The 25004-nt window shown below is 46.0% G+C and overlaps 2 protein-coding genes and 1 long non-coding RNA gene across 3 annotated transcripts in view; 1 reads left to right on the top strand and 2 right to left on the bottom strand.

Annotated features, from left to right (window-relative positions):
* Nucleotides 1-19028, bottom strand: part of LOC135561658 (uncharacterized) — a 73027-nt gene extending 53999 nt beyond the window's left edge. Inside the window, 3 exon segments of the mRNA XM_065003391.1 lie at nucleotides 4418-4542; nucleotides 4998-6114; nucleotides 18796-19028. Of these exon segments, the coding sequence (XP_064859463.1) occupies nucleotides 4418-4542; nucleotides 4998-6114; nucleotides 18796-18934 (1381 nt within the window). The 5' untranslated portion in view covers nucleotides 18935-19028.
* LOC135561670 (uncharacterized) overlaps nucleotides 1-25004 on the bottom strand; it is a 126652-nt gene that overhangs the window by 53999 nt on the left and 47649 nt on the right. The window lies entirely within an intron of this gene.
* The window catches only part of LOC135561669 (sister chromatid cohesion protein PDS5 homolog A-like), a 35738-nt gene continuing 30998 nt past the window's right edge, over nucleotides 20265-25004 (top strand). The window contains exons 1-2 of the mRNA XM_065003402.1: nucleotides 20265-20500; nucleotides 21094-21247. Of these exons, the coding sequence (XP_064859474.1) occupies nucleotides 21134-21247 (114 nt within the window). The 5' untranslated portion in view covers nucleotides 20265-20500; nucleotides 21094-21133. The remainder of the gene's footprint in view (nucleotides 20501-21093; nucleotides 21248-25004) is intronic.

Below are 25004 nucleotides of genomic sequence, written 5' to 3'. Positions count from 1 at the left end.
TTAGGGTGTAGGGGTTAGGGTGTAGGGGTTAGGGTGTAGGGTGTAGGGGTTAGGGGATAGTATATGTTGGTGTTGTCAATAACAACAGGAGAGAAAGAGGCCTCCATCACTTCCTGGGCTGAGGACACATCAACACCATGTTATTCAATGGGAAACAGAGACCATTTACATGGTTAGGGTGTAGGGGTTAGGGTGTAGGGGTTAGGGTGTAGGGGTTAGGGTGTAGGGGTTAGGGTGTAGGGGTTAGGGTGCAGGGGTTAGGGTGTAGGGGTTAGGGTGTAGGGGTTAGGGTGTAGGGGGGTTAGGGTGTAGGGGTTAGGGTGTAGGGGTGTAGGGGTTAGGGTGTAGGGGTTAGGGTGTGGGGTTAGGGTGTAGGGGTTAGGTGTAGGGGTTAGGTGTAGGGTTAGTAGGGGTTAGGGGTGTAGGGGTTAGGGTGTAGGGTTAGGGTGTAGGGGTTAGGGTGTAGGGGTTAGGGTGTAGGGGTGTAGGGGTTAGGGTGTAGGGGTTGGGGTGTAGGGGTTAGGGTGTAGGGGTTAGGTGTAGGGGTTAGGAGGGTGTAGGGGTTAGGGTGTAGGGGTTAGGGGTGTAGGGGTTAGTGTAGGGGTCAGGGTGTAGGGGTTAGGGTGTAGGGGTTAGGGTGTAGGGGTTAGGGTGTAGGGGTTAGGGTGTAGGGGTTAGGGTGTGGGGTTAGGGGGTTAGGGTGTAGGGGTGTAGGGGTTAGGGTGTAGGGGTTAGGGGATAGTATATGTTGGTGTTGTCAATAACAACAGGAGAAAAGAGCCTCCATCACTTCCTGGGCTGAGGACACATCAACACCATGTTATTCAATGGGAAACAGAGACCATTTACATGGTTAGGGTGTAGGGGTTAGGGTGTAGGGGTTAGGGCGTAGGGGTTAGGGGATAGGGTGTAGGGGTTAGGGTGTAGGGGTTAGGGTGTAGGGTTAGGGTGTAGAGGTTAGGGTGTAGGGTGTAGGGGTTAGGGTGTAGGGGTTAGGGTGTAGGGGTTAGGTAGGGTGTAGGGGTTAGGGTGTAGGGGTTGGGGTGTAGGGGTCAGGGTGTAGGGGTCAGGGTGTAGGGGTTAGGGTGTAGGGTTAGGGTGAAGGGGTTAGGGTGTAGGGGTTAGGGTGTAGGGGTGTAGGGGTTAGGGTGAAGGGTTAGGATGTAGGGGTTAGGGTGTAGGGGTTAGGGTGTAGGGGTTAGGGTGAAGGGGTTAGGATGTAGGGGTTAGGGTGTAGGGGTTAGGGTGTTTAGGGTGAAGGGTTAGGATGTAGGGGTTAGGGTGTAGGGGTTAGGGTGAAGGGGTTAGGATGTAGGGGTTAGGGTGTAGGGTGTAGGGTTAGGGTGTAGGGGTTAGGGGATAGTATATGTTGGTGTTGTCAATAACAACAGGAGAGAAAGAGGCCTCCATCACTTCCTGGGCTGAGGACACATCAACACCATGTTATTCAATGGGAAACAGAGACCATTTACATGGTTAGGGTGTAGGGGTTAGGGTGTAGGGGTCAGGGTGTAGGGGTCAGGGGGGTTAGGGTGTAGGGGTGTAGGGGTTAGGGTGTAGGGGTTAGGGTGTAGGGGTTAGGGTGTAGGGGTCAGGGTGTAGGGGTCAGGGTGTAGGGGTCAGGGTGTAGGGGGGTTAGGGTGTAGGGGTGTGGGGTTAGGGTGTAGGGTGTAGGGGTTAGTAGGGGTTAGGGTGTAGGGGTTAGGGTGTAGGGTTAGGGTGAAGGGGTTAGGATGTAGGGGTTAGGGTGTAGGGGTTAGGGTGTAGGGGTTAGGGTGAAGGGGTTAGGATGGGGTGTAGGGTGTAGGGGTTAGGGTGTAGGGGTTAGGGGATAGTATATGTTGGTGTTGTCAATAACAACAGGAGAGAAAGAGGCCTCCATCACTTCCTGGGCTGAGGACACATCAACACCATGTTATTCAATGGGAAACAGAGACCATTTACATGGTTAGGGTGTAGGGGTTAGGGTGTAGGGATGTAGGGGTTAGGGTGTAGGGGTTAGGGGATAGTATATGTTGGTGTTGTCAATAACAACAGGAGAGAAAGAGGCCTCTATCACTTCCTGGGCTGAGGACACATCAACACCATGTTATTCAATGGGAAACAGAGACCATTTACATGGTTAGGGTGTAGGGGTTAGGGTGTAGGGTTAGGGTGTAGGGGTTAGGGTTAGGGTGTAGGGGTTAGGGGTTAGGGTGTAGGGGTTAGGGGATAGTATATGTTGGTGTTGTCAATAACAACAGGAGAGGAGGCCTCCATCACTTCCTGGGCTGAGGACACATCAACACCATGTTATTCAATGGGAAACAGAGACCATTTACATGGTTAGGGTGTAGGGGTTAGGGTGTTAGGGGTTAGGGGTGTAGGGGTTAGTAGGGGTTAGGGTGTAGGGGTTAGGGTGTAGGGGTTAGGGCGTAGGGGTTAGGGCGTAGGGGTTGGGCGTAACACATGTTAGGGTGTAGGGGTTAGGGTGTAGGGGTTAGTAGGGGTTAGGGTGTAGGGGTTAGGGTGTAGGGGTTAGGGTGTAGGGGTTAGGGTTAGGGTGTTAGGCTGTAGGGTTAGGGTGTTAGGGGTGTTAGGGTGTTAGGCTGTAGGGTTAGGGTGTAGGGTCAGGGTGTAGGGGTCAGGGTGTAGGGGTCAGGGTGTAGGGGTTAGGGTGTAGGGGTTAGGGTGTAGGGGTTAGGGTGTAGGGGTTAGGTGTAGGGTTAGGGTGTAGGGGTTGGGCGTAGGGGTGTAGGGGTTAGTTAGGGTGTGGGGGTTAGTTAGGGTGTAGGGGTTAGTTAGGGTGTGGGGTTAGTTAGGGTGTAGGGGTTAGTTGGGGTGTAGGGGTTAGTTAGGGTGTAGGGGTTAGTTAGGCTGTAGGGGTTAGTTAGGCTGTAGGGGTTAGTTAGGGTGTTAGGCTGTAGGGGTTAGTTAGGGTGTTAGGCTGTAGGGGTTAGGGTGTTAGGCTGTAGGGGTTAGGGTGTTAGGCTGTAGGGGTTAGGGTGTTAGGCTGTAGGGGTTAGGGTCCCCTAAAGCTGAGGGGTTAGGGTGTAGGGTGTAGGGGTTAGGGTGTTAGGGTGTAGGGTTAGTTAGGGTGTAGGGGTTAGTTAGGGTGTAGGGGTTAGTTAGGGTGTAGGGGTTAGTTAGGGTGTAGGGGTTAGTTAGGGTGTAGGGGTTAGTTAGGGTGTAGGGGTTAGTTAGGGTGTAGGGGTTAGTTAGGGTGTAGGGGTTAGTTAGGGTGTAGGGTTAGTTAGGGTGTAGGGTTAGTTAGGGTGTAGGGGTTAGTTAGGGTGTAGGGGTTAGTTAGGGTGTAGGGGTTAGTTAGGGTGTAGGGGTTAGTTAGGGTGTAGGGGTTAGTTAGGGTGTAGGGTTAGTTAGGGTGTAGGGTTAGTTAGGGTGTAGGGGTTAGTTAGGGTGTAGGGGTTAGTTAGGGTGTAGGGGTTAGTTAGGGTGTAGGGGTTAGTTAGGGTGTAGGGGTTAGTTAGGGTGTAGGGGTTAGTTAGGGTGTTAGGCTGTAGGGGTTAGTTAGGGTGTTAGGCTCTAGGATGTAGGGGTTAGGGTGTTAGGCTGTAGGATGTAGGGGTTAGGCTGTAGGGGTTAGGGTGTTAGGCTGTAGGGGTTAGGGTGTTAGGCTGTAGGGGTTAGGGTGTTAGGCTGTAGGGGTTAGGGTGTTAGGCTGTAGGGGTTAGGGTCCCCTAAAGCTGAGGGGTTAGGGTGTAGGGTGTAGGGGTTAGGGTGTTAGGCTGTAGGGGTTAGGGTCCCCTAAAGCTGAGGGGTTAGGGTGTAGGGGTTAGTTAGGCTGTAGGGGTTAGTTAGGCTGTAGGGGTTAGGGTGTTAGGCTGTAGGGGTTAGGGTGTAGGGGTTAGGGTGTTAGGCTGTAGGGGTTAGCGTGATAGGCTGTAGGGGTTAGGGTCCCCTAAAGCTGAGGGGTTAGGGTGTAGGGGTTAGGGTGTTAGGCTGTAGGGGTTAGGGTCCCCTAAAGCTGAGGGGTTAGGCTGTAGGGTGTAGGGGTTAGGGTCCCCTAAAGCTGAGGGGTTAGGGTGTAGGGTGTAGGGGTTAGGGTCCCCTAAAGCTGAGGGGTTAGGGTCCCCTAAAGCTGAGGGGTTAGGGTGTAGGGTGTAGGGGTTAGGGTGTAGGCTGTAGGGGTTAGGGTGTTAGGGTCCCTAAAGGTTGGGCTTAGGCTGTAGGGTGTAGGGTCCCCTAAAGCTGAGGGGTTAGGCTGTAGGGTGTAGGGGTTAGGGTCCCCTAAAGCTGAGGGGTTAGGGTGTTAGGCTGTAGGGGTTAGGGTGTAGGGGTCCCCTAAAGCTGAGGGGTTAGGGTCCCCTAAAGCTGAGGGGTTAGGGTGTAGGGTGTATACCTCTAGCGTGGTTCCATTCGTGGGCCTCCCCTAAAGCTGAGGGGTTAGGGTGTAGGGGTTAGGGTGTAGGGTGTATACCTCTAGCGTGGTTCCATTCGTGGGCCTCCCCTAAAGCTGAGGGGTCGTAGCGATAGTCCCCATGACGACAGAAATAATCATCCGTGCTCAACACCACCCCATGTGGGTTCTGTTCCAGCATGACCCTACACACACACACACACACACACACACACACACAGGGATAACACACACACACACACACAGGGATAACACACACACACACACACACACACACACACACACAGGGATAACACACACACACACAGGGATAACACACACACACACACACACACACACAGGGATAACACACACACACACACACACACACAAAACACACACACACACAGGGATAACACACACACACACACAGGGATAACACACACACACAGGGATAACACACACACACACACACACACACAGGGATAACACACACACACACACACAGGGATAACACACACACACACATAGGAATAACACACGCATGCAAGCACAAACGATTATTGGTGAGTGTGGTTAACATTATTGTAAACACACACACACACACACCCATCCAACACCCCGCCCACCCCCTATACACACACCTAACACGCCCCCTTACCGGGCCAGGGTGGACTTGCCCGACCCAGGAGCTCCCCGTAGCAGCACTAGGACACGCCCCTCCAGCCGGAGCCTACCATGTTGCCCAGAGAGGAGGGGTGCTCTGGGGCCAGCAGACACACCCCCTGTCCAAGACCTGGGGACGGTCGCGGCTTGACCGACAGGGCCCTGGGCCAACCAGTGGGAGGCGGGTGTGGCTCGGGTGTGCCAGGAGGAGGGGCTTAGCGCCACAGGGACGATAAATGCCGGCCCCGTTGCCTGATTTCCGCGGACATGCGGTTGGAACTCCGGCGCTCGAGTATTCCAGAACGACGGGTTGTTGAGTCGCTCTTCTTCTCCTGCGACGCTCGTCTTCGTCCTCGCCCCCCTTACTACGCCACCTGGTGGTACGGTCCGCTCGCCCTCTGGATGAACGGTGAACTGGTCCAGTTTCCTGTATGCCTGGAATGCAGAGGGGCGATCGGCGGCCCCTGGGTCCAAAAGCAGGCTGGGTTTAGTTCTGTCCGTCTCGGATGGCGATGAAGTCAGATGGCTGAAGTCCAGTAATGACCGTTGCCGCCGGTAACCGGCTGCTCCTCCAGAGAAGTTGAGGCTCAGGTCAGAGACAGGGGAGTGAGGTCCGCTAGCCTGCCCAGCTGAGAACACCCTGTCTGGGCATGGCTGGTCCCTGGGAGCCCCCTCCTGGAGGCTGAGGCTCTTGGGCTGGACTGGAGCGGCTGTGGCAGGGCCTGTTGCTGGGCGCCCGGGGCTGAACGGGGGGAAGGAGAGGGAAGAGACGGATGAGGAAGAGGAGTGAAGATCACCGTGGTCCCTCGCTTCAGCTTCCTGCTGTAGGGTAAGATTCTCCAGCTCACGGTCGATCAGAACATCAAACTCTTCCGTCAAGTCAGTGGTCAGGTCCTGGTTATCTTCGCTGCGGAGAGGAGGGGCCCGTCGGGAGGGAGAGGGGGACAGCGGACTCCCCGTAGGAGGGTGGGGGTGAAGGTCTGGTTTGGAGGAGTTGTGTTGGGGGCTGAGGAGAGCTGCGGTAAGCTCAAACCCGGAGAGGAGGGGAGGGAGGGGGCCAACACGCTCAGCTGCTACAGACAGCTCCAGGAGAGAATCCATCGCATTCTCAACTACAGGAAGAGACATGGAAGGAGAAAAAGGAGAGACATGGAATGAGAAAAAGGAGAGAGAGGTGGTAGGAGAGAGAGAGAGAGAAAGAGAGAGAGAGAGAGAGAGAGAGAGAAAGAGAAAGAGAGAGAGATGGTAGGAGAGAGAGGATGGTAGAGAGAGAGAGAAAAAGAGAGAGAGATGGTAGAGAGAGAGAGAGGTGGTAGGAGAGAGAGAGAGAAAAAGAGAGAGAGAGAGAGAGAGAGAGAGAGGTGGTAGGAGAGAGAGAGAGAGAGAGATGGTAGGAGAGAGAGAGAGAGAGAAGAGAGAGAGAGATGGTAGGAGAGAGAGAGAAAGAGAAAGAGAGAGAGATGGTAGGAGAGAGAGAGAAAGAGAGAGAGAGAGAAGGGGAACAGTTGGTTAAATTAATTCTTTAGCCATGTGTTTTGAGGATGACACAAATATTAATTTCCAAAGTTTGCTGCTCCAGTGTCTTTAGATATTTTTGTCAGATGTTACTATGGAATACTGAAGTATAATTACAAGCATTTCATAAGTGTCAAAGGCTTTTATTGACAATTAAATGAAGTTGATGCAAAGAGTCAATATTTGCAGTGTTGACCCTTCTTTTTCAAGACCTCTGCAATCCGCCCTGGTATGCTGTCAGTTAACTTCTGGGCCACATGATGGCAGCCCATAATCAATGCTTGGAGTTTGTCAGAATGTGTAGGTTTTTGTTTTTCCACCCGCCTCTTGAGGATTGACCACAAGTTCTCAATAGGATTAAGGTCTGGGGAGTTTCCTGGCCATGGAACCAAAATATCGATGTTTTGTTCCCCGAGCCACTTAGTTATCACTTTTGCCTTATGGCAAGGTGCTCCATCGTGCTGGAAAAGGCATTGTTCGTCACCAAACTGTTCCTGGATGGTTGGGAGAAGTTGCTCTCAGAGGATGTGTCGGTACCATTCTTTATTCATGGCTGTGTTCTTAGGCAAAATTGTGAGTGAGCCCACTCCCTTGGCTGAGAAGCAACCCCACACATGAATGGTCTCTGGATGCTTTACTGTTGGCATGACACAGGACTGATGGTAGCGCTCACCTTGTCTTCTCCGGACAAGCTTTTTTCTGGATGCCCCAAACAATCGGAAAGGGGATTCATCAAAGAAAATGACTTCATCCCAATCCTCAGCAGTCCAATCCCTGTACCTTCTGCAGAATATCAGTCTGTCCCTGATGTTTTTCCTGGAGAGAAGTGGCTTCTTTGCTGCCCTTCTTGACACCAGGCCATCCTCCAAAAGTCTTCGCCTCACTGTGCGTGCAGATGCACTCACACCTGCCTGCTGCCATTCCTGAGCAAGCTCTGTACTGGTGGTGCCCCGATCCCGCAGCTGAATCAACTTTAGGAGAAGGTCCTGGCGCTTGCTAGACTTTCTTGGGCGCCCTGAAGCCTTCTTCACAACAATTGAACCGCTCTCCTTGAAGTTCTTGATGATCCGAAAAATGGTTGATTTAGGTTCAATCTTACTGGCAGCGATATCTATAGCCGTGAAGCCCTTTTTTGTGAAAAGCGATGATGACGACACGTGTTTCCTTGCAGGTAACCATGGTTGACAGAGGAAGAACAACGATTCCAAGTACAACCCTTCTTTTTAAGCTTTCAGTCTGTTATTCGAACTCAATCAGCATGACAGGGTGATCTCCAGCCTTATCCTCTTCAACACTCAAACCTGTGTTAACGAGACAATAACTGACATGATGTCAGCTGGTCCTTTTGTGGCAGGGCTGAAATGCAGCAGAAATGTTTTTGGGGGATTCAGTTAATTTGCATGGCAAAGAGGGACTTTGCAATTAATTGCAATTCATCTGATCACTCTTCATAACATTCTGGAGTATATGCAAATTGCCATTACACAAACTGAGGCAGCAAACTTTGTGAAAATGTATGTTTGTGTCATTCTCAAAAATGTTAATATAATAAGTCACAATGTCCTGTTGAACTGTAGTCTCAATATGTACTGTTGAACTGTAGTCCCAATATGTACTGTTGAACTGTAGTCCCAATGTGTACTGTTGAACTGTAGTCCCAATATGTACTGTTGAACTGTAGTCCCAATATGTACTGTTGAACTGTAGTCCCAATATGTACTGTTGAACTGTAGTCTGTACTGTCTTTGAACTGTAGTCCCAATATGTACTGTTGAACTGTAGTCCCAATATGTACTGTTGAACTGTAGTCCCAATATGTACTGTTGAACTGTAGTCCCAATATGTACTGTTGAACTGTAGTCCCAATATGTACTGTTGAACTGTAGTCTCAATATGTACTGTTGAACTGTAGTCCCAATATGTACTGTAGTCCCAATATGTACTGTAGTCCCAATATGTCCTGGTGAACTGTAGTCCCAATATGTACTGTTGAACTGTAGTCCCAATATGTACTGTAGTCCCAATATGTCCTGGTGAACTGTAGTCTCAATATGTACTGTTGAACTGTAGTCCCAATATGTCCTGTTGAACTGTAGTCTCAATATGTACTGTTGAACTGTAGTCTCAATATGTACTGTTGAACTGTAGTCCCAATATGTACTGTTGAACTGTAGTCTCAATATGTACTGTTGAACTGTAGTCCCAATATGTCCTGTTGAACTGTAGTCTCAATATGTCCTGTAGTCCCAATATGTACTGTAGTCCCAATGTGTACTGTTGAACTGTAGTCTCAATATGTACTGTTGAACTGTAGTCCCAATATGTCCTGTTGAACTGTAGTCTCAATATGTCCTGTTGAACTGTAGTCTCAATATGTCCTGTTGAACTGTAGTCCCAATATGTACTGTTGAACTGTAGTCCCAATGTGTCCTGTTGAACTGTAGTCCCAATGTGTCCTGTTGAACTGTAGTCCCAATGTGTACTGTTGAACTGTAGTCCCAATGTGTCCTGTTGAACTGTAGTCCCAATGTGTCCTGTTGAACTGTAGTCCCAATATGTACTGTTGAACTGTAGTCCCAATGTGTCCTGTTGAACTGTAGTCCCAATGTGTACTGTTGAACTGTAGTCCCAATATGTACTGTAGTCTCAATATGTACTGTAGTCTCAATATGTACTGTAGTCTCCCAATGTTGAACTGTAGTCTCAATATGTACTGTTGAACTGTAGTCCCAATATGTACTGTTGAACTGTAGTCCCAATATGTACTGTTGAACTGTAGTCCCAATATGTACTGTTGAACTGTAGTCCCAATATGTACTGTTGTAACTGTAGTCTCAATATGTACTGTTGAACTGTAGTCCCAATATGTACTGTTGAACTGTCCCAATATGTACTGTTGAACTGTAGTCTCAATATGTCCTGTTGAACTGTAGTCTCAATATGTACTGTTGAACTGTAGTCCCAATATGTACTGTTGAACTGTAGTCCCAATATGTCCTGTTGAACTGTAGTCCCAATATGTACTGTTGAACTGTAGTCCCAATATGTACTGTTGAACTGTAGTCCCAATATGTACTGTTGAACTGTAGTCTCAATATGTACTGTTGAACTGTAGTCCCAATATGTACTGTTGAACTGTAGTCCCAATATGTACTGTTGAACTGTAGTCCCAATATGTACTGTTGAACTGTAGTCCCAATATGTACTGTTGAACTGTAGTCCCAATATGTACTGTTGAACTGTAGTCCCAATATGTACTGTTGAACTGTAGTCTCAATATGTACTGTTGAACTGTAGTCCCAATATGTACTGTTGAACTGTAGTCCCAATATGTACTGTTGAACTGTAGTCCCAATATGTCCTGTTGAACTGTAGTCCCAATATGTACTGTTGAACTGTAGTCCCAATATGTACTGTTGAACTGTAGTCCCAATATGTCCTGTTGAACTGTAGTCCCAATATGTACTGTTGAACTGTAGTCCCAATATGTACTGTTGAACTGTAGTCTCAATATGTACTGTTGAACTGTAGTCCCAATATGTACTGTTGAACTGTAGTCCCAATATGTCCTGTTGAACTGTAGTCCCAATATGTCCTGTTGTTGAACTGTAGTCCCAATATGTACTGTTGAACTGTAGTCCCAATATGTACTGTACTGTACTGAACTGTAGTCCCAATATGTCCTGTTGAACTGTAGTCCCAATATGTACTGTTGAACTGTAGTCCCAATATGTACTGTTGAACTGTAGTCTCAATATGTACTGTTGAACTGTAGTCTCAATATGTACTGTTGAACTGTAGTCCCAATGTGTACTGTAGTCCCAATATGTACTGTTGAACTGTAGTCCCAATGTGTACTGTTGAACTGTAGTCCCAATATGTACTGTTGAACTGTAGTCCCAATGTGTACTGTTGAACTGTAGTCCCAATGTGTACTGTTGAACTGTAGTCCCAATATGTACTGTTGAACTGTAGTCCCAATATGTGTAGTCCCAATATGTGTAGTCTGTATGAACTGTAGTCCCAATATGTACTGTTCTCAATGTGAACTGTAGTCCCAATATGTACTGTAGTCCCAATATGTACTGTAGTCCCAATATGTAACTGTAGTCCCAATATGTACTGTTGAACTGTAGTCCCAATATGTACTGTTGAACTGTAGTCCCAATGTACTGTACTGTTGAACTGTAGTCCCAATATGTACTGTTGAACTGTAGTCCCAATATGTACTGTTGAACTGTAGTCCCAATATGTACTGTTGAACTGTAGTCCCAATATGTACTGTTGAACTGTAGTCCCAATATGTACTGTTGAACTGTAGTCCCAATATGTACTGTTGAACTGTAGTCCCAATATGTACTGTTGAACTGTAGTCTCAATATGTACTGTAGTCCCAATATGTACTGTTGAACTGTAGTCCCAATATGTACTGTTGAACTGTAGTCCCAATATGTACTGTTGAACTGTAGTCCCAATATGTACTGTTGAACTGTAGTCCCAATATGTACTGTTGAACTGTAGTCCCAATATGTACTGTTGAACTGTAGTCCCAATATGTACTGTAGTCCCAATATGTACTGTTGAACTGTAGTCCCAATATGTACTGTAGTCCCAATATGTACTGTTGAACTGTAGTCCCAATATGTACTGTTGAACTGTAGTCCCAATATGTACTGTTGAACTGTAGTCCCAATATGTCCCAATATGTACTGTTGAACTGTAGTCCCAATATGTACTGTAGTCTCTGAACTGTCCCAATATGTACTGTTGTAACTGTAGTCCCAATATGTACTGTAACTGTAGTCTCAATATGTACTGTTGAACTGTAGTCCCAATATGTACTGTTGAACTGTCCCAATATGTACTGTTGAACTGTAGTCCCAATATGTACTGTAGTCCCAATGTGTACTGTTGAACTGTAGTCCCAATATGTACTGTTGAACTGTAGTCCCAATATGTACTGTTGAACTGTAGTCCCAATATGTACTGTTGAACTGTAGTCCCAATATGTACTGTTGAACTGTAGTCCCAATATGTACTGTTGAACTGTAGTCCCAATATGTACTGTTGAACTGTAGTCCCAATATGTACTGTTGTACTGTAGTCCCAATATGTACTGTTGAACTGTAGTCTCAATATGTACTGTTGAGTCCCAATATGTACTGTTGAACTGTAGTCCCAATATGTACTGTTGAACTGTAGTCCCAATATGTACTGTTGAACTGTAGTCCCAATGTTGAACTGTAGTCCCAATGTGTACTGTTGAACTGTAGTCCCAATATGTACTGTTGTTGAACTGTAGTCCCAATATGTACTGTTGAACTGTAGTCCCAATATGTACTGTTGAACTGTAGTCCCAATATGTACTGTTGAACTGTAGTCCCAATGTGTACTGTTGAACTGTAGTCCCAATATGTACTGTTGAACTGTAGTCCCAATATGTACTGTTGAACTGTAGTCTCAATATGTACTGTTGAACTGTAGTCTCAATATGTACTGTTGAACTGTAGTCCCAATATGTACTGTTGAACTGTAGTCCCAATATGTACTGTTGAACTGTAGTCCCAATATGTACTGTTGAACTGTAGTCCCAATATGTACTGTTGAACTGTAGTCCCAATATGTACTGTTGAACTGTAGTCCCAATATGTACTGTTGAACTGTAGTCTCAATATGTACTGTTGAACTGTAGTCCCAATATGTACTGTTGAACTGTAGTCCCAATATGTACTGTTGAACTGTAGTCCCAATATGTACTGTTGAACTGTAGTCCCAATATGTACTGTTGAACTGTAGTCCCAATATGTACTGTTGAACTGTAGTCCCAATATGTACTGTTGAACTGTAGTCCCAGTCTGTAGTCCCAATATGTACTGTTGAACTGTAGTCCCAATATGTACTGTTGAACTGTAGTCCCAATATGTACTGTAGTCCCAATATGTACTGTTGAACTGTAGTCCCAATATGTACTGTTGAACTGTAGTCCCAATATGTACTGTAGTCCCAATATGTACTGTTGAACTGTAGTCCCAATATGTACTGTTGAACTGTAGTCCCAATATGTACTGTTGAACTGTAGTCCCAATATGTACTGTTGAACTGTAGTCCCAATATGTACTGTTGAACTGTAGTCCCAATATGTACTGTTGAACTGTAGTCCCAATATGTACTGTTGAACTGTAGTCCCAATATGTATGTAATATGTACTGTTGAACTGTAGTCCCAATATGTACTGTTGAACTGTAGTCCCAATATGTACTGTTGAACTGTAGTCCCAATATGTACTGTTCCCAACTGTAGTCCCAATATGTACTGTGTCCCAATGTGTACTGTTGAACTGTAGTCCCAATATGTACTGTTGAACTGTAGTCCCAATATGTACTGTAGTCCCAACTATGTAGTCCCAATGTGTAGTCCCAATATGTACTGTAGTCCCAACTGTAGTCCCAATATGTTGAACTGTAGTCCCAATATGAACTGTAGTCCCAATATGTGTACTGTTGAACTGTAGTCCCAATATGTACTGTTGAACTGTAGTCCCAATATGTACTGTTGAACTGTAGTCCCAATATGTACTGTTGAACTGTAGTCCCAATATGTACTGTTGAACTGTAGTCCCAATATGTACTGTTGAACTGTAGTCCCAATATGTACTGTTGAACTGTAGTCCCAATATGTACTGTTGAACTGTAGTCCCAATATGTACTGTTGAACTGTAGTCCCAATGTACTGTACTGTTCCCAATATGTACTGTTGTACTGTAGTCCCAATATGTACTGGTGAACTGTAGTCTCAATATGTACTGTAGTCCCAATATGTACTGTTGAACTGTAGTCTCAATATGTACTGTTGAACTGTAGTCCCAATGTGTACTGGTGAACTGTAGTCTCAATATGTACTGTAGTCCCAATATGTACTGTTGAACTGTAGTCCCAATATGTACTGTTGAACTGTAGTCCCAATATGTACTGTTGAACTGTAGTCCCAATATGTACTGTTGAACTGTAGTCCCAATATGTACTGTTGAACTGTAGTCCCAATATGTACTGTTGAACTGTAGTCCCAATATGTACTGTTGAACTGTAGTCCCAATCAATATGTACTGTTGAACTGTAGTCCCAATATGTACTGTTGAACTGTAGTCCCAATATGTACTGTTGAACTGTAGTCCCAATATGTACTGTTGAACTGTAGTCCCAATATGTACTGTTGAACTGTAGTCCCAATATGTACTGTTGAACTGTAGTCCCAATCAAATGTACTGTTGAACTGTAGTCCCAATATGTACTGTTGAACTGTAGTCCCAATATGTACTGTTGAACTGTAGTCCCAATATGTACTGTTGAACTGTAGTCCCAATATGTACTGTTGAACTGTAGTCCCAATATGTACTGTAGTCCCAATATGTACTGTTGAACTGTAGTCCCAATATGTACTGTTGAACTGTAGTCCCAATATGTACTGTTGAACTGTAGTCCCAATATGTACTGTTGAACTGTAGTCCCAATATGTACTGTTGAACTGTAGTCCCAATATGTACTGTTGAACTGTAGTCCCAATATGTACTGTTGAACTGTAGTCTCAATATGTACTGTTGAACTGTAGTCCCAATATGTACTGTTGAACTGTAGTCCCAATATGTACTGTTGAACTGTAGTCCCAATATGTACTGTTGAACTGTAGTCCCAATATGTACTGTTGAACTGTAGTCCCAATATGTACTGTTGAACTGTAGTCCCAATATGTACTGTTGAACTGTAGTCCCAAACTGTATGTACTGTTGAACTGTAGTCCCAATATGTACTGTTGAACTGTAGTCCCAATATGTACTGTTGAACTGTAGTCCCAATATGTACCCAATGTTGAACTGTAGTCCCAATATGTACTGTTGAACTGTAGTCCCAATATGTACTGTTGAACTGTAGTCCCAATATGTACTGTAGTCCCAATATGTACTGTTGAACTGTAGTCCCAATATGTACTGTTGAACTGTAGTCCCAATATGTACTGTTGAACTGTAGTCCCAATATGTACTGTTGAACTGTAGTCCCAATGTGTACTGTTGAACTGTAGTCCAAATATGTACTGTAGTCCCAATATGTACTGTTGAACTGTAGTCCCAATATGTACTGTTGAACTGTAGTCCCAATATGTACTGTTGAACTGTAGTCCCAATATGTACTGTTGAACTGTAGTCCCAATATGTACTGTTGAACTGTAGTCCCAATATGTACTGTTGAACTGTAGTCCCAATATGTACTGTTGAACTGTAGTCCCAATATGTACTGTTGTACTGTAGTCCCAATATGTACTGGTGAACTGTAGTCTCAATATGTACTGTAGTCCCAATATGTACTGTTGAACTGTAGTCTCAATATGTACTGTTGAACTGTAGTCCCAATATGTAACTGTAGTCCCAATGTTGAACTGTAGTCCCAATATGTACTGTTCCCAATATGAACTGTAGTCCCAATATGTACCCAATGTGTACTGTTGAACTGTAGTCCCAATATGTACTGTTGAACTGTAGTCCCAATATGTACTGTTGAACTGTAGTCCCAATATGTACTGTTGAACTGTAGTCCCAATGTGTACTGTTGAACTGTAGTCCCAATATGTACTGTTGAACTGTAGTCCCAATGTGTACTGTTGAACTGTAGTCCCAATATGAACTGTAGTCCCAATATGAACTGTAGTCCCAATATGTACTGTAGTCCCAATGTGTACTGTTGAACTGTAGTCCCAATATGTACTGTTGAACTGTAGTCCCAATATGTACTGAACTGTAGTCCCAACTGTAGTCCCAATATGTACTGTTGAACTGTAGTCCCAATATGTACTGTTGAACTGTAGTCCCAATATGTACTGTTGAACTGTAGTCCCAATATGTACTGTTGAACTGTAGTCCCAATATGTACTGTTGAACTGTAGTCCCAATATGTACTGTTGAACTGTAGTCCCAATATGTACTGTTGAACTGTAGTCCCAATATGTACTGTTGAACTGTAGTCCCAATATGTACTGTTGAACTGTAGTCCCAATATGTACTGTTGAACTAGTCCCAATATGTACTGTTGAACTGTAGTCCCAATATGTACTGTTGAACTGTAGTCCCAATATGTACTGTTGAACTGTAGTCCCAATATGTACTGTAGTCCCAATATGTACTGTTGAACTGTAGTCCCAATATGTACTGTTGAACTGTAGTCCCAATATGTACTGTTGAACTGTAGTCCCAATATGTACTGTTGAACTGTAGTCCCAATATGTACTGTTGAACTGTAGTCCCAATATGTACTGTTGAACTGTAGTCCCAATATGTACTGTTGAACTGTAGTCCCAATATGTACTGTTGAACTGTAGTCCCAATATGTACTGTTGAACTGTAGTCCCAATATGTACTGTTGAACTGTAGTCCCAATATGTACTGTTGAACTGTAGTCCCAATATGTACTGTTGAACTGTAGTCCCAAATATGTACTGTTGAACTGTAGTCCCAATATGTACTGTTGAACTGTAGTCCCAATATGTAACTGTAGTCCCAATATGTACTGTTGAACTGTAGTCCCAATATGTACTGTAACTGTAGTCCCAATGTAGTCCCAATATGTTGAACTGTAGTCCCAATATGTACTGTTGAACTGTAGTCCCAATATGTACTGTTGAACTGTAGTCCAAATATGTAACTGTAGTCCCAATATGTACTGTTGAACTGTAGTCCCAATATGTACTGTTGAGTCCCAATATGTACTGTTGAACTGTAGTCCCAATGTGTACTGTTGAACTGTAGTCCCAATATGTACTGTTGAACTGTAGTCCCAATATGTACTGTTGAACTGTAGTCCCAATATGTACTGTTGAACTGTAGTCCCAATATGTACTGTTGAACTGTAGTCCCAATATGTACTGTTGAACTGTAGTCCCAATATGTACTGTAGTCCCAATATGTACTGTTGAACTGTAGTCCCAATATGTACTGTTGAACTGTAGTCCCAATATGTACTGTAGTCCCAATATGTACTGTTGAACTGTAGTCCCAATATGTACTGTTGAACTGTAGTCCCAATGTGTACTGTTGAACTGTAGTCCCAATGTGTACTGTTGAACTGTAGTCCCAATATGTAGTCCCAATATGTACTGTTGAACTGTAGTCCCAATATGTACTGTTGAACTGTAGTCCCAATATGTACTGTAGTCCCAATATGTACTGGTGAACTGTAGTCCCAATATGTACTGTCGTCCCAATATGTACTGTTGAACTGTAGTCCCAATATGTACTGTTGAACTGTAGTCTCAATATGTACTGTAGTCCCAATATGTACTGTTGAACTGTAGTCCCAATATGTACTGTAGTCCCAATATGTACTGTTGAACTGTAGTCCCAATATGTACTGGTGAACTGTAGTCTCAATATGTACTGTTGAACTGTAGTCTCAATATGTACTGGTGAACTGTAGTCCCAATATGTACTGTTGAACTGTAGTCCCAATATGTACTGGTGAACTGTAGTCCCAATATGTACTGTAGTCCCAATATGTACTGTTGAACTGTAGTCCCAATATGTACTGGTGAACTGTAGTCTCAATATGTACTGTTGAACTGTAGTCTCAATATGTACTGTTGAACTGTAGTCTCAATATGTACTGTTGAACTGTGAACTGTAGTCCCAATATGTACTGTTGAACTGTAGTCCCAATATGTGAACTGTTGAACTGTAGTCCCAATTTATTTATTTATGTTATTTCCCAATATTTGAACTGTAGTCCCAATTAACCAGGTGTAGTCCCAATATGTTGAGAATAAGTTCTGTAGTCCCATTTACTGTTGAACTGTAGTCCCAATATGTACTGTATGTACTGTTGACTGTAGTCCCAATGGGGTACTGTACTGTAGTCCCAAGATAACTGTAGTCCCAATATGTACTGTAGTGTAGTCCCAGTGTCTGTAGTCCCATACCCACACAGAGTTACACCCATGGAGTAAACAACAACTGTAGTCCCAATATGAGTTACACATGTAGTCCCAAAACAAACATACAGTCAATATGTACTGTAAAAAATGTGTACTGTTGAGCTGTAGTCAACAACAAAAAAAACAAGTCTATATACAATGTGAGCAAATTAGGAACTGAGAAGGGAACTGTAGTAAAGGCAAAAACTGGTCCCAATGTACTGGTCAAAGTAAACTAGTCCCAATGTGTACTGTTGAGCTGTAGTCCCAATATGTAAAACACTGGAATGGTAGTATTGCAATGGAAGAATGTGCAAAGTAGAAATAAAAATAATATGTACTGGAACTGTGCAAAGGACTGTTGAAAATAAATAAATAAATTAAATATGTACAGTTAGGAAAGTCCCAGGTAGTTGTTTGGGCTAAATTATAGGTGGGCCCAATATGTACTGTAGTCCCAGGTGTTGAACAGTAATATGAACTGTAAGATGCTCTGACAGTTGGTGAACTTTAAAGCTAAACTGGTCCCAATATGTACTGTTGAGATAAGTGTTTCCAATTTAAACTGTAGATTTTTTGAACTGTAGTCCCAATATGTACTGTTCAGTCCCATTGTACAGTCCCAGAGAACTGAAGGTAGTTGAACTGTAGTCCAAATGTACTGAAACAATTGTACTGTTTGGGGGTGACTATGTACTGAGAATATACTGGTGAACTGCCCAATGTACTGTAGTCCCAATATGTACTGGTGAACTGTACAGGTGGGAGATGCTATGGTGACCAATATGTACTGGTGAACTGTAGTCTCAATATGTACTGTTGAACTGTAGTCTCAATATGTACTGTTGAACTACAGTAACCTCATGACACCAGTGCATTATGCAACATGATCACAGTCAGTACACACACGACATTGAAAACACACACTAACGCGGAGTTTATCCTATTCACAAAATAGTAAAGTAAATTGTTAGCCTGGATGCTTTTTTGACTTTAGTTATTCATCTTGTGTAAAAAAAAAAAAAAAATTAAAAAAATAAGAAAAACATTTTGTGTTTTAGATTGAGTGTCGGGTGTAAAGTGGATGAGCAGGGATGTGTGGGAAGAGAGGTGACGTCACATAACGTCTGACATAACGTTGATCGACATAATCAATCATATCATCAATATGGGAAATATCGGTCAAAGGGACCAGAGCAGCATTGCTGTTGCAACAACGCACCCAACCAATCACGTTTAGGTACATACTTAATAATATCTAGATATTGATCTAAAAACTTTGTCACAACTAGTAGCTACGTTCAACTTGTCAGTCAAGAGTCATTTACCTTTGAAGTCACACTCGGCCAACACAATGTAAAGAACTTCCGGATCCAGGTGGTAAAACATCTCCTTCATGGTCCTCACGATCTCGTCCTTGTCCTGAGAAGTAGCCGAGATTCCTCCTGAGTTTGTCGAAACGAGCATATTAGTACTACCGTAGTCGTGAGAGTTAGTCCCGGTGTGGAATTCACTTCTCGACAGCGGCGCGCCGTCACTCGTTCCCGGTATTCGGTAGTAGTTGTTGTCGTTTGATAACCCGGTACTCTGGCCGGGCTATGGCCGTTTTCTTTTCCTTGGCATTCTCGGTGTGCTAATGTTTAAAAACAGTTGTCTTATGGAAGTATCTCACTAGCGTGGTGTTGTGGCCATGTTAAAAACAACGGAAGAAGCTGGTTTCAGGAAGCTGGGCTGAAACAACAGTAGCGCACCAAGCGGCTGGGTTGGTCAACTACACTTCATCCTGATAGATACTGGAGAGAGAAATAAGACCACGCTGAAAACCTGCCAAATCAACTTTTGTAGTTCCCAAATAGATGTTGTCGTTACGTTGTTGTTCATTTAAATCCATTTCAATTCAAGGGCCTTTATTGGCATGGGAAACATATGTTAAAGTAAGTGAGGTAGATAATATACAAAAGTGAAATAAACACTAGAAATTAACAGTAAACATTACACATACAGAAGCTGCAAAAGAATAATAAAGACATTTATGTCATATTGTTGTAACAATGTACAAATGGTTAATAAACAAAAGGGAAAATAAATAAGCACAAATATGGGTTGTAATTTACAATGGTGTTAAATCATTCTCTTTTACATTTATTAATATCTGCAACTTTGGTACACTGGCATACTATAAGTGCCTTGTCTGCTATTCTAATTTATTTGGTACAGTATTGAATACTCCTTCCAAACCTCTTAAATTATATTCCGGCCATGCACAAACCTAGAATCAGTTTTCCCCTTCCCTCCCCCCACAACTTCAACCCCTATCCATTCAGGGAACTTCTAAATACTGACCTGGGATCAGCATCTCTTGTCGGGTTTTTATGTTCCTGCATCTAAAAAAAGAAAAGAAGGGGGAAGTTGGAGTTTGGTTTTTCCGAGTCCCGCTTGATGAGGTGTGTTGCAGTACCCCGGTCAGACCGAGGACGGCGCCGTCCACCCAGCGTCCACAGAGGGGACATTCAAACTGCTGAGACTGGCTGCTGAGACTGGAGACACGGAGCTTTGTGCCGAAACTAAAAACACACACACAACCTCATGAATTAAAACCGCTCATTGGTGAGGTAAATATGATACAGGAATTACATGTTGGGTTTATTTTTGGTGGACCGCGGCTACTGTTTTTGCAGATATTTTTGGCTCATAGTTGTATGTGTACAAAAAAGCTTTCTTTTGTTATAATTGTGATGTTGGAGAGGGAGGGCGACGATTGCATTTTTTACAACCAAGAGAAGTAAAGCGCCACTGTAAGGAAACGATGTGAAGAGAGAGACAGAGACAGAGAGAGCTTGAAGTTGAAACAAACATAACGAAGTTGATTTATCTTTATTTTCCTGGACAAATAAAGTTGTTTTTTACTTCTAAACGCTAAACATGACAGGAAGTCGTTCGCAGGAAGAGGTCTTGAGAATAACTATTATTCGTGAATTTAATTTCTGTCTCTTTTGGTAACAACAGTGATGTGCAAATGTGATGGTGTTCTCTGTGAGTAGTTTGAGGCCTAGGCTAATAATGCTAACGATGCTAACAACGCTAACGATGCTAACAACGCTAACATTTCTAAAATAGCTAAAAATGCTAGCTGGTTAGCTTAGCTTAGCATACACAGTGCGGGTCTTGTGAACCAACTACCATAGCTAGCTAGCTAGCATCGCAACTCCTCTTGCAATAGTAGTATGTTTATTTTTATAGATATTCATTTGATTTGTCGGACTCGTTCAACATACACACAGGTGTAATGGTATATATATTGTATTTGAAATCGCAAACCAAACTGGTGGCTACAAAACATCTAACGTTAATCTTTATGTAAGAACATGCGATTGCAGAGCGGATATCGCGCTGTTTAGCTAACATGCTAACTAGCACAGCCAGGATTTTTACATTTTTAATTATACAAAAAAAACTACTTCATTCAGGAGACATTTCCCCTAGTCGACTGACGCGTTCCTATTCCCCTCGCAGTCTATCGCATAAATAATAATCAGAAGCACAAAACAGTGTTTTAAAACGATGTTTTTTTTGAGAAGTGCGGTAGAATGGTTGTGTTGATTTGTGTTTTGTTTGCTGGCCTATAGAGGCCAGTAGAGGACTGTGTGGATTAAAACGACGACAAGCATGGAGTTCCCGCAGCAGCAGAAACCGGCGGGGGACAGCAAGATCACCTACCCGCCTGGAGTGAAGGAAATCACGGAGAAGATAAGCAACGATGAGGTGGTGAAACGGCTGAAGGTTAGTCGGTTAAAAACCCCCCCCTCCCTCCCCATGGCCATCTGTCAAGTCTCACTGAGCTAGGATGTGTTCAGGTGGTTTGCAGAGACCTAGTGAGCTTGGGGGGGGACCTAGTGAGCTTGGGTTCTCACTGTAAACATACTGTAGCTATATCTCTTCAGACTCACTACATCAATGTCCAGCACACTGGCCGATTACTAATAACGCCCGAGTTAAGTCGTACACTAGTATAGGCAGGGAGAGAGAGAGAGAGAGAGGCTGAGATGGAGGTAAAAACAATCATAGCTTTTTCAGAGACGGTAGCTATCTATGGTCAGGATTATTATTATTTTTCTTCCAATAACATTGCTACTCTGCTGGGAAGCCAGAGGTGTTATAGGTGACGTTGTCATGGTACCGGACCACAGGTCATAGATCTAGAACACCGTGACTGTCGGCGTTCTTTATGACGTCGTTGTGTATGTGACGTCATGCACTGTCTTGTGTACCTGCGGTATGATGTCATGAATGGGGGGGACCGAAGGGTGGGGGGACCGACCACCTCTATGGAAACCTCTCTGTGTGTCTGCTACTGTTTTTTGTTCTGCGGAGGATAGATAGACAGAGGGCCGACAGACAGACAGAGGGCCGACAGACAGGCAGGGGGCCGACAGACAGGCAGGGGGCCGACAGACAGGCAGGGCAGGTGCCGGCAGACAGGCAGGGGCCAACAGACAGGCAGGCACGCCAACAGAGTGCCAACAGACAGGCAGAGGGCCAACAGACAGACAGGCACGCAGAGGGCCAACAGACAGACAGACAGGCAGGCACGCAGAGGGCCAACAGACAGGCAGGCAGGCAGGCAGAGGGCCAACAGACAGGCAGGCAGGCAGAGGGCCAACAGACAGACAGGCAGGCAGGCAGAGGGCCAACAGACAGACAGGCAGGCAGGCAGAGGGCCAACAGACAGACAGGCAGGCAGAGGGCCAACAGACAGACAGACAGGCAGAGGGCCAACAGACAGGCAGGGGCCAACAGACAGACAGGCAGGCAGCCAACAGACAGGCAGGCAGGCAGACAGGCAGAGGGCCAGACAGGCAGGCAGGCACACAGAGGGCCAACAGACAGGCAGGCACGCAGAGGGCCAACAGACAGGCAGAGGGCCAACAGACAGACAGGCACACGCAGAGGGCCAACAGGCAGAGGGGCCAACAGACAGACAGGCACGCAGAGGGCCAACAGGCAGAGGCAACAGGACAGGCAGGCACGCAGAGGGCCAACAGGCTGAGGGCCAACAGGCTGAGGGGGCCAACAGACAGGCAGGCAGGCACGCAGAGGGCCAACAGACAGACAGGCACGCAGAGGGCCAACAGACAGACAGGCAGGCAGGCAGAGGGCCAACAGGCAGACAGGCAGGCGGAGGGCCAACAGACAGACAGGCAGGCAGAGGGCCAACAGACAGGCAGGCCGGCAGGCAGAGGGCCAACAGGCAGAGGGCCAACAGGCAGAGGGCAACAGGCAGAGGGCCAACAGGCAGACAGGCAGGCGGAGGGCCAACAGACAGACAGGCAGGCGGAGGGCCAACAGACAGGCAGGCAGGCACGCAGAGGGCCAACAGGCAGAGGGCCAACAGACAGACAGGCAGGCGGAGGGCCAACAGACAGACAGGCACGCAGAGGGCCAACAGGCAGAGGGCCAACAGACAGACAGGCACGCAGAGGGCCAACAGGCAGAGGGCCAACAGACAGACAGGCAGGCGGAGGGCCAACAGACAGGCAGGCAGGCGGAGGGCCAACAGACAGGCAGAGGGCCAACAGACAGACAGACAGACAGGCAGAGGGCCAACAGACAGGCAGACAGGCAGGCAGGGGCCAACAGACAGGCAGAGGGCCAACAGACAGGCAGAGGGCCAACAGACAGGCAGAGGGCCAACAGACAGGCAGAGGACAGGCCAACAGGCAGAGGGCCAACAGGCAGACAGAGGACAGGCAGGCAGGCACGCAGAGTGCCAACAGACAGGCAGAGGACAGGCAGGCAGGCACGCAGAGGGCCAACAGACAGGCAGAGGGCCAACAGACAGGCAGAGGGCCAACAGACAGGCAGAGGGCCAACAGACAGGCAGAGGGCCAACAGACAGGCAGAGTGCCAACAGACAGGCAGAGGACAGGCAGGCAGGCACGCAGAGTGCCAACAGACAGACAGAGGACAGGCAGGCAGGCACGCAGAGTGCCAACAGACAGACAGAGGACAGGCAGGCAGGCACGCAGAGTGCCAACAGACAGGCAGAGGACAGGCAGGCAGGCACGCAGAGCAACAGACAGGCAGAGGGCCAACAGACAGACAGACAGGCAGGCGGAGGCAGAGGGGCTTCTACCAGACTTGGGCAGGAGCTCATTGGAACAGAGAACCAGCACCTCTCATGTTCTAGAGGGAGTTCCTGTGACGCGTATATTAGCTCAAAGTATTGTGGAGCTCCTGCAACTAAACATAAACAGAACTGGGCCAGTACCTAAACATAAACAGAACTGGGCCAGTACCAACAGAAACAGAACTGGGCAGGCAGACCTAAACATAAACAGAACTGGGCCAGTACAGAAATATAAACAGAACTGGGCCAGTACCTAGACAGAACCTATTTCAGTCAAGTCCAAGCACTGAGCTAAACTATAGTAACTCCCTTACACAGATGTTTAAATGAGCTGTGTCTGTGAATGGAGCCGTGTGGACAGTCTTAGTGCCACAGACAGCAGCTTTGTGGGATGTGTCTGTGAATGGGAGCCGTTTGGACAGTCTTAGTGACAGCTGCAGTGGGTCTGTGAATGGGAGCCAACAGGACAGTCTTAGGACAGGCAGCTGCTTTGTGGGTCTGTGAATGGGAGGGCCAACAGGACAGTCTTAGAGGTTGTAGCTGCTTTGTGGGATGTGTCTGTGAATGGACAGGACAGTCTTAGGACGGTTGTAGCTGCTTTGTGTGAGTGAATGGACAGGACAGTCTTAGGACAGGCAGGCTTTGCAGGATGTGTCTGTGAATGGGACAGCCAGAGGACAGTCTTAGGACGGTTGCAGCTGCTTTGTGGGTCTGTGAATGGGCAGAGGGACAGTCTTAGACAGTTGTAGCAGCAGTGGGTCTGTGAATGGGAGCCGTTTGGACAGTCTTAGACAGGTTGTAGCTGCTTTGTGGGATGTGTCTGTGAATGGGAGCCGTGTGGACAGTCTTATGACGGTTGTAGCTGCAGACAGACAGACAGGCAGCGGAGACGAGTTTGTGTGATGTGAATGGGAGCACGTTTGGACAGTCTTAGTGACGGTTGTGGCTGCTTTGTGCAATGTGTCTGTGAATGGGACAGAACTGGGACAGTCTTAAACATTGTGGCTGAACTGGGGATGTACCTGTGAATGGGACCGCTTAAACAGTCTTAACTTGTGGCTGCAGTATGTGTCTGTAAATGGAACTGGGCCAGTCCTAAATATAAACAGAACTGGGCCATGTGTCTAAATGGAACCTATTTCAGTCCAAGTCCAAGCACTGAGCTGATGTGTCTGTAATGGGAGCCTTTGGACAGTCAGATGTTTAAATGAGCTGTGTGTCTGTGAATGGGAGCCGTTTGGACAGTCTTAGTGACGGTTGTAGCTGCTTTGTGGGATGTGTCTGTGAATGGGAGCCGTTTGGACAGTCTTAGTGACGGTTGTAGCTGCTTTGTGGGATGTGTCTGTGAATGGGAGCCGTTTGGACAGTCTTAGTGACGGTTGTAGCTGCTTTGTGTGATGTGAATGGGAG

This window comes from Oncorhynchus nerka, linkage group LG18 (assembly GCF_034236695.1).
Source record: "Oncorhynchus nerka isolate Pitt River linkage group LG18, Oner_Uvic_2.0, whole genome shotgun sequence".
Classification (NCBI taxonomy): Eukaryota; Metazoa; Chordata; class Actinopteri; order Salmoniformes; family Salmonidae; genus Oncorhynchus; species Oncorhynchus nerka.
This window is presented reverse-complemented; position numbering and strand designations above follow the sequence as displayed.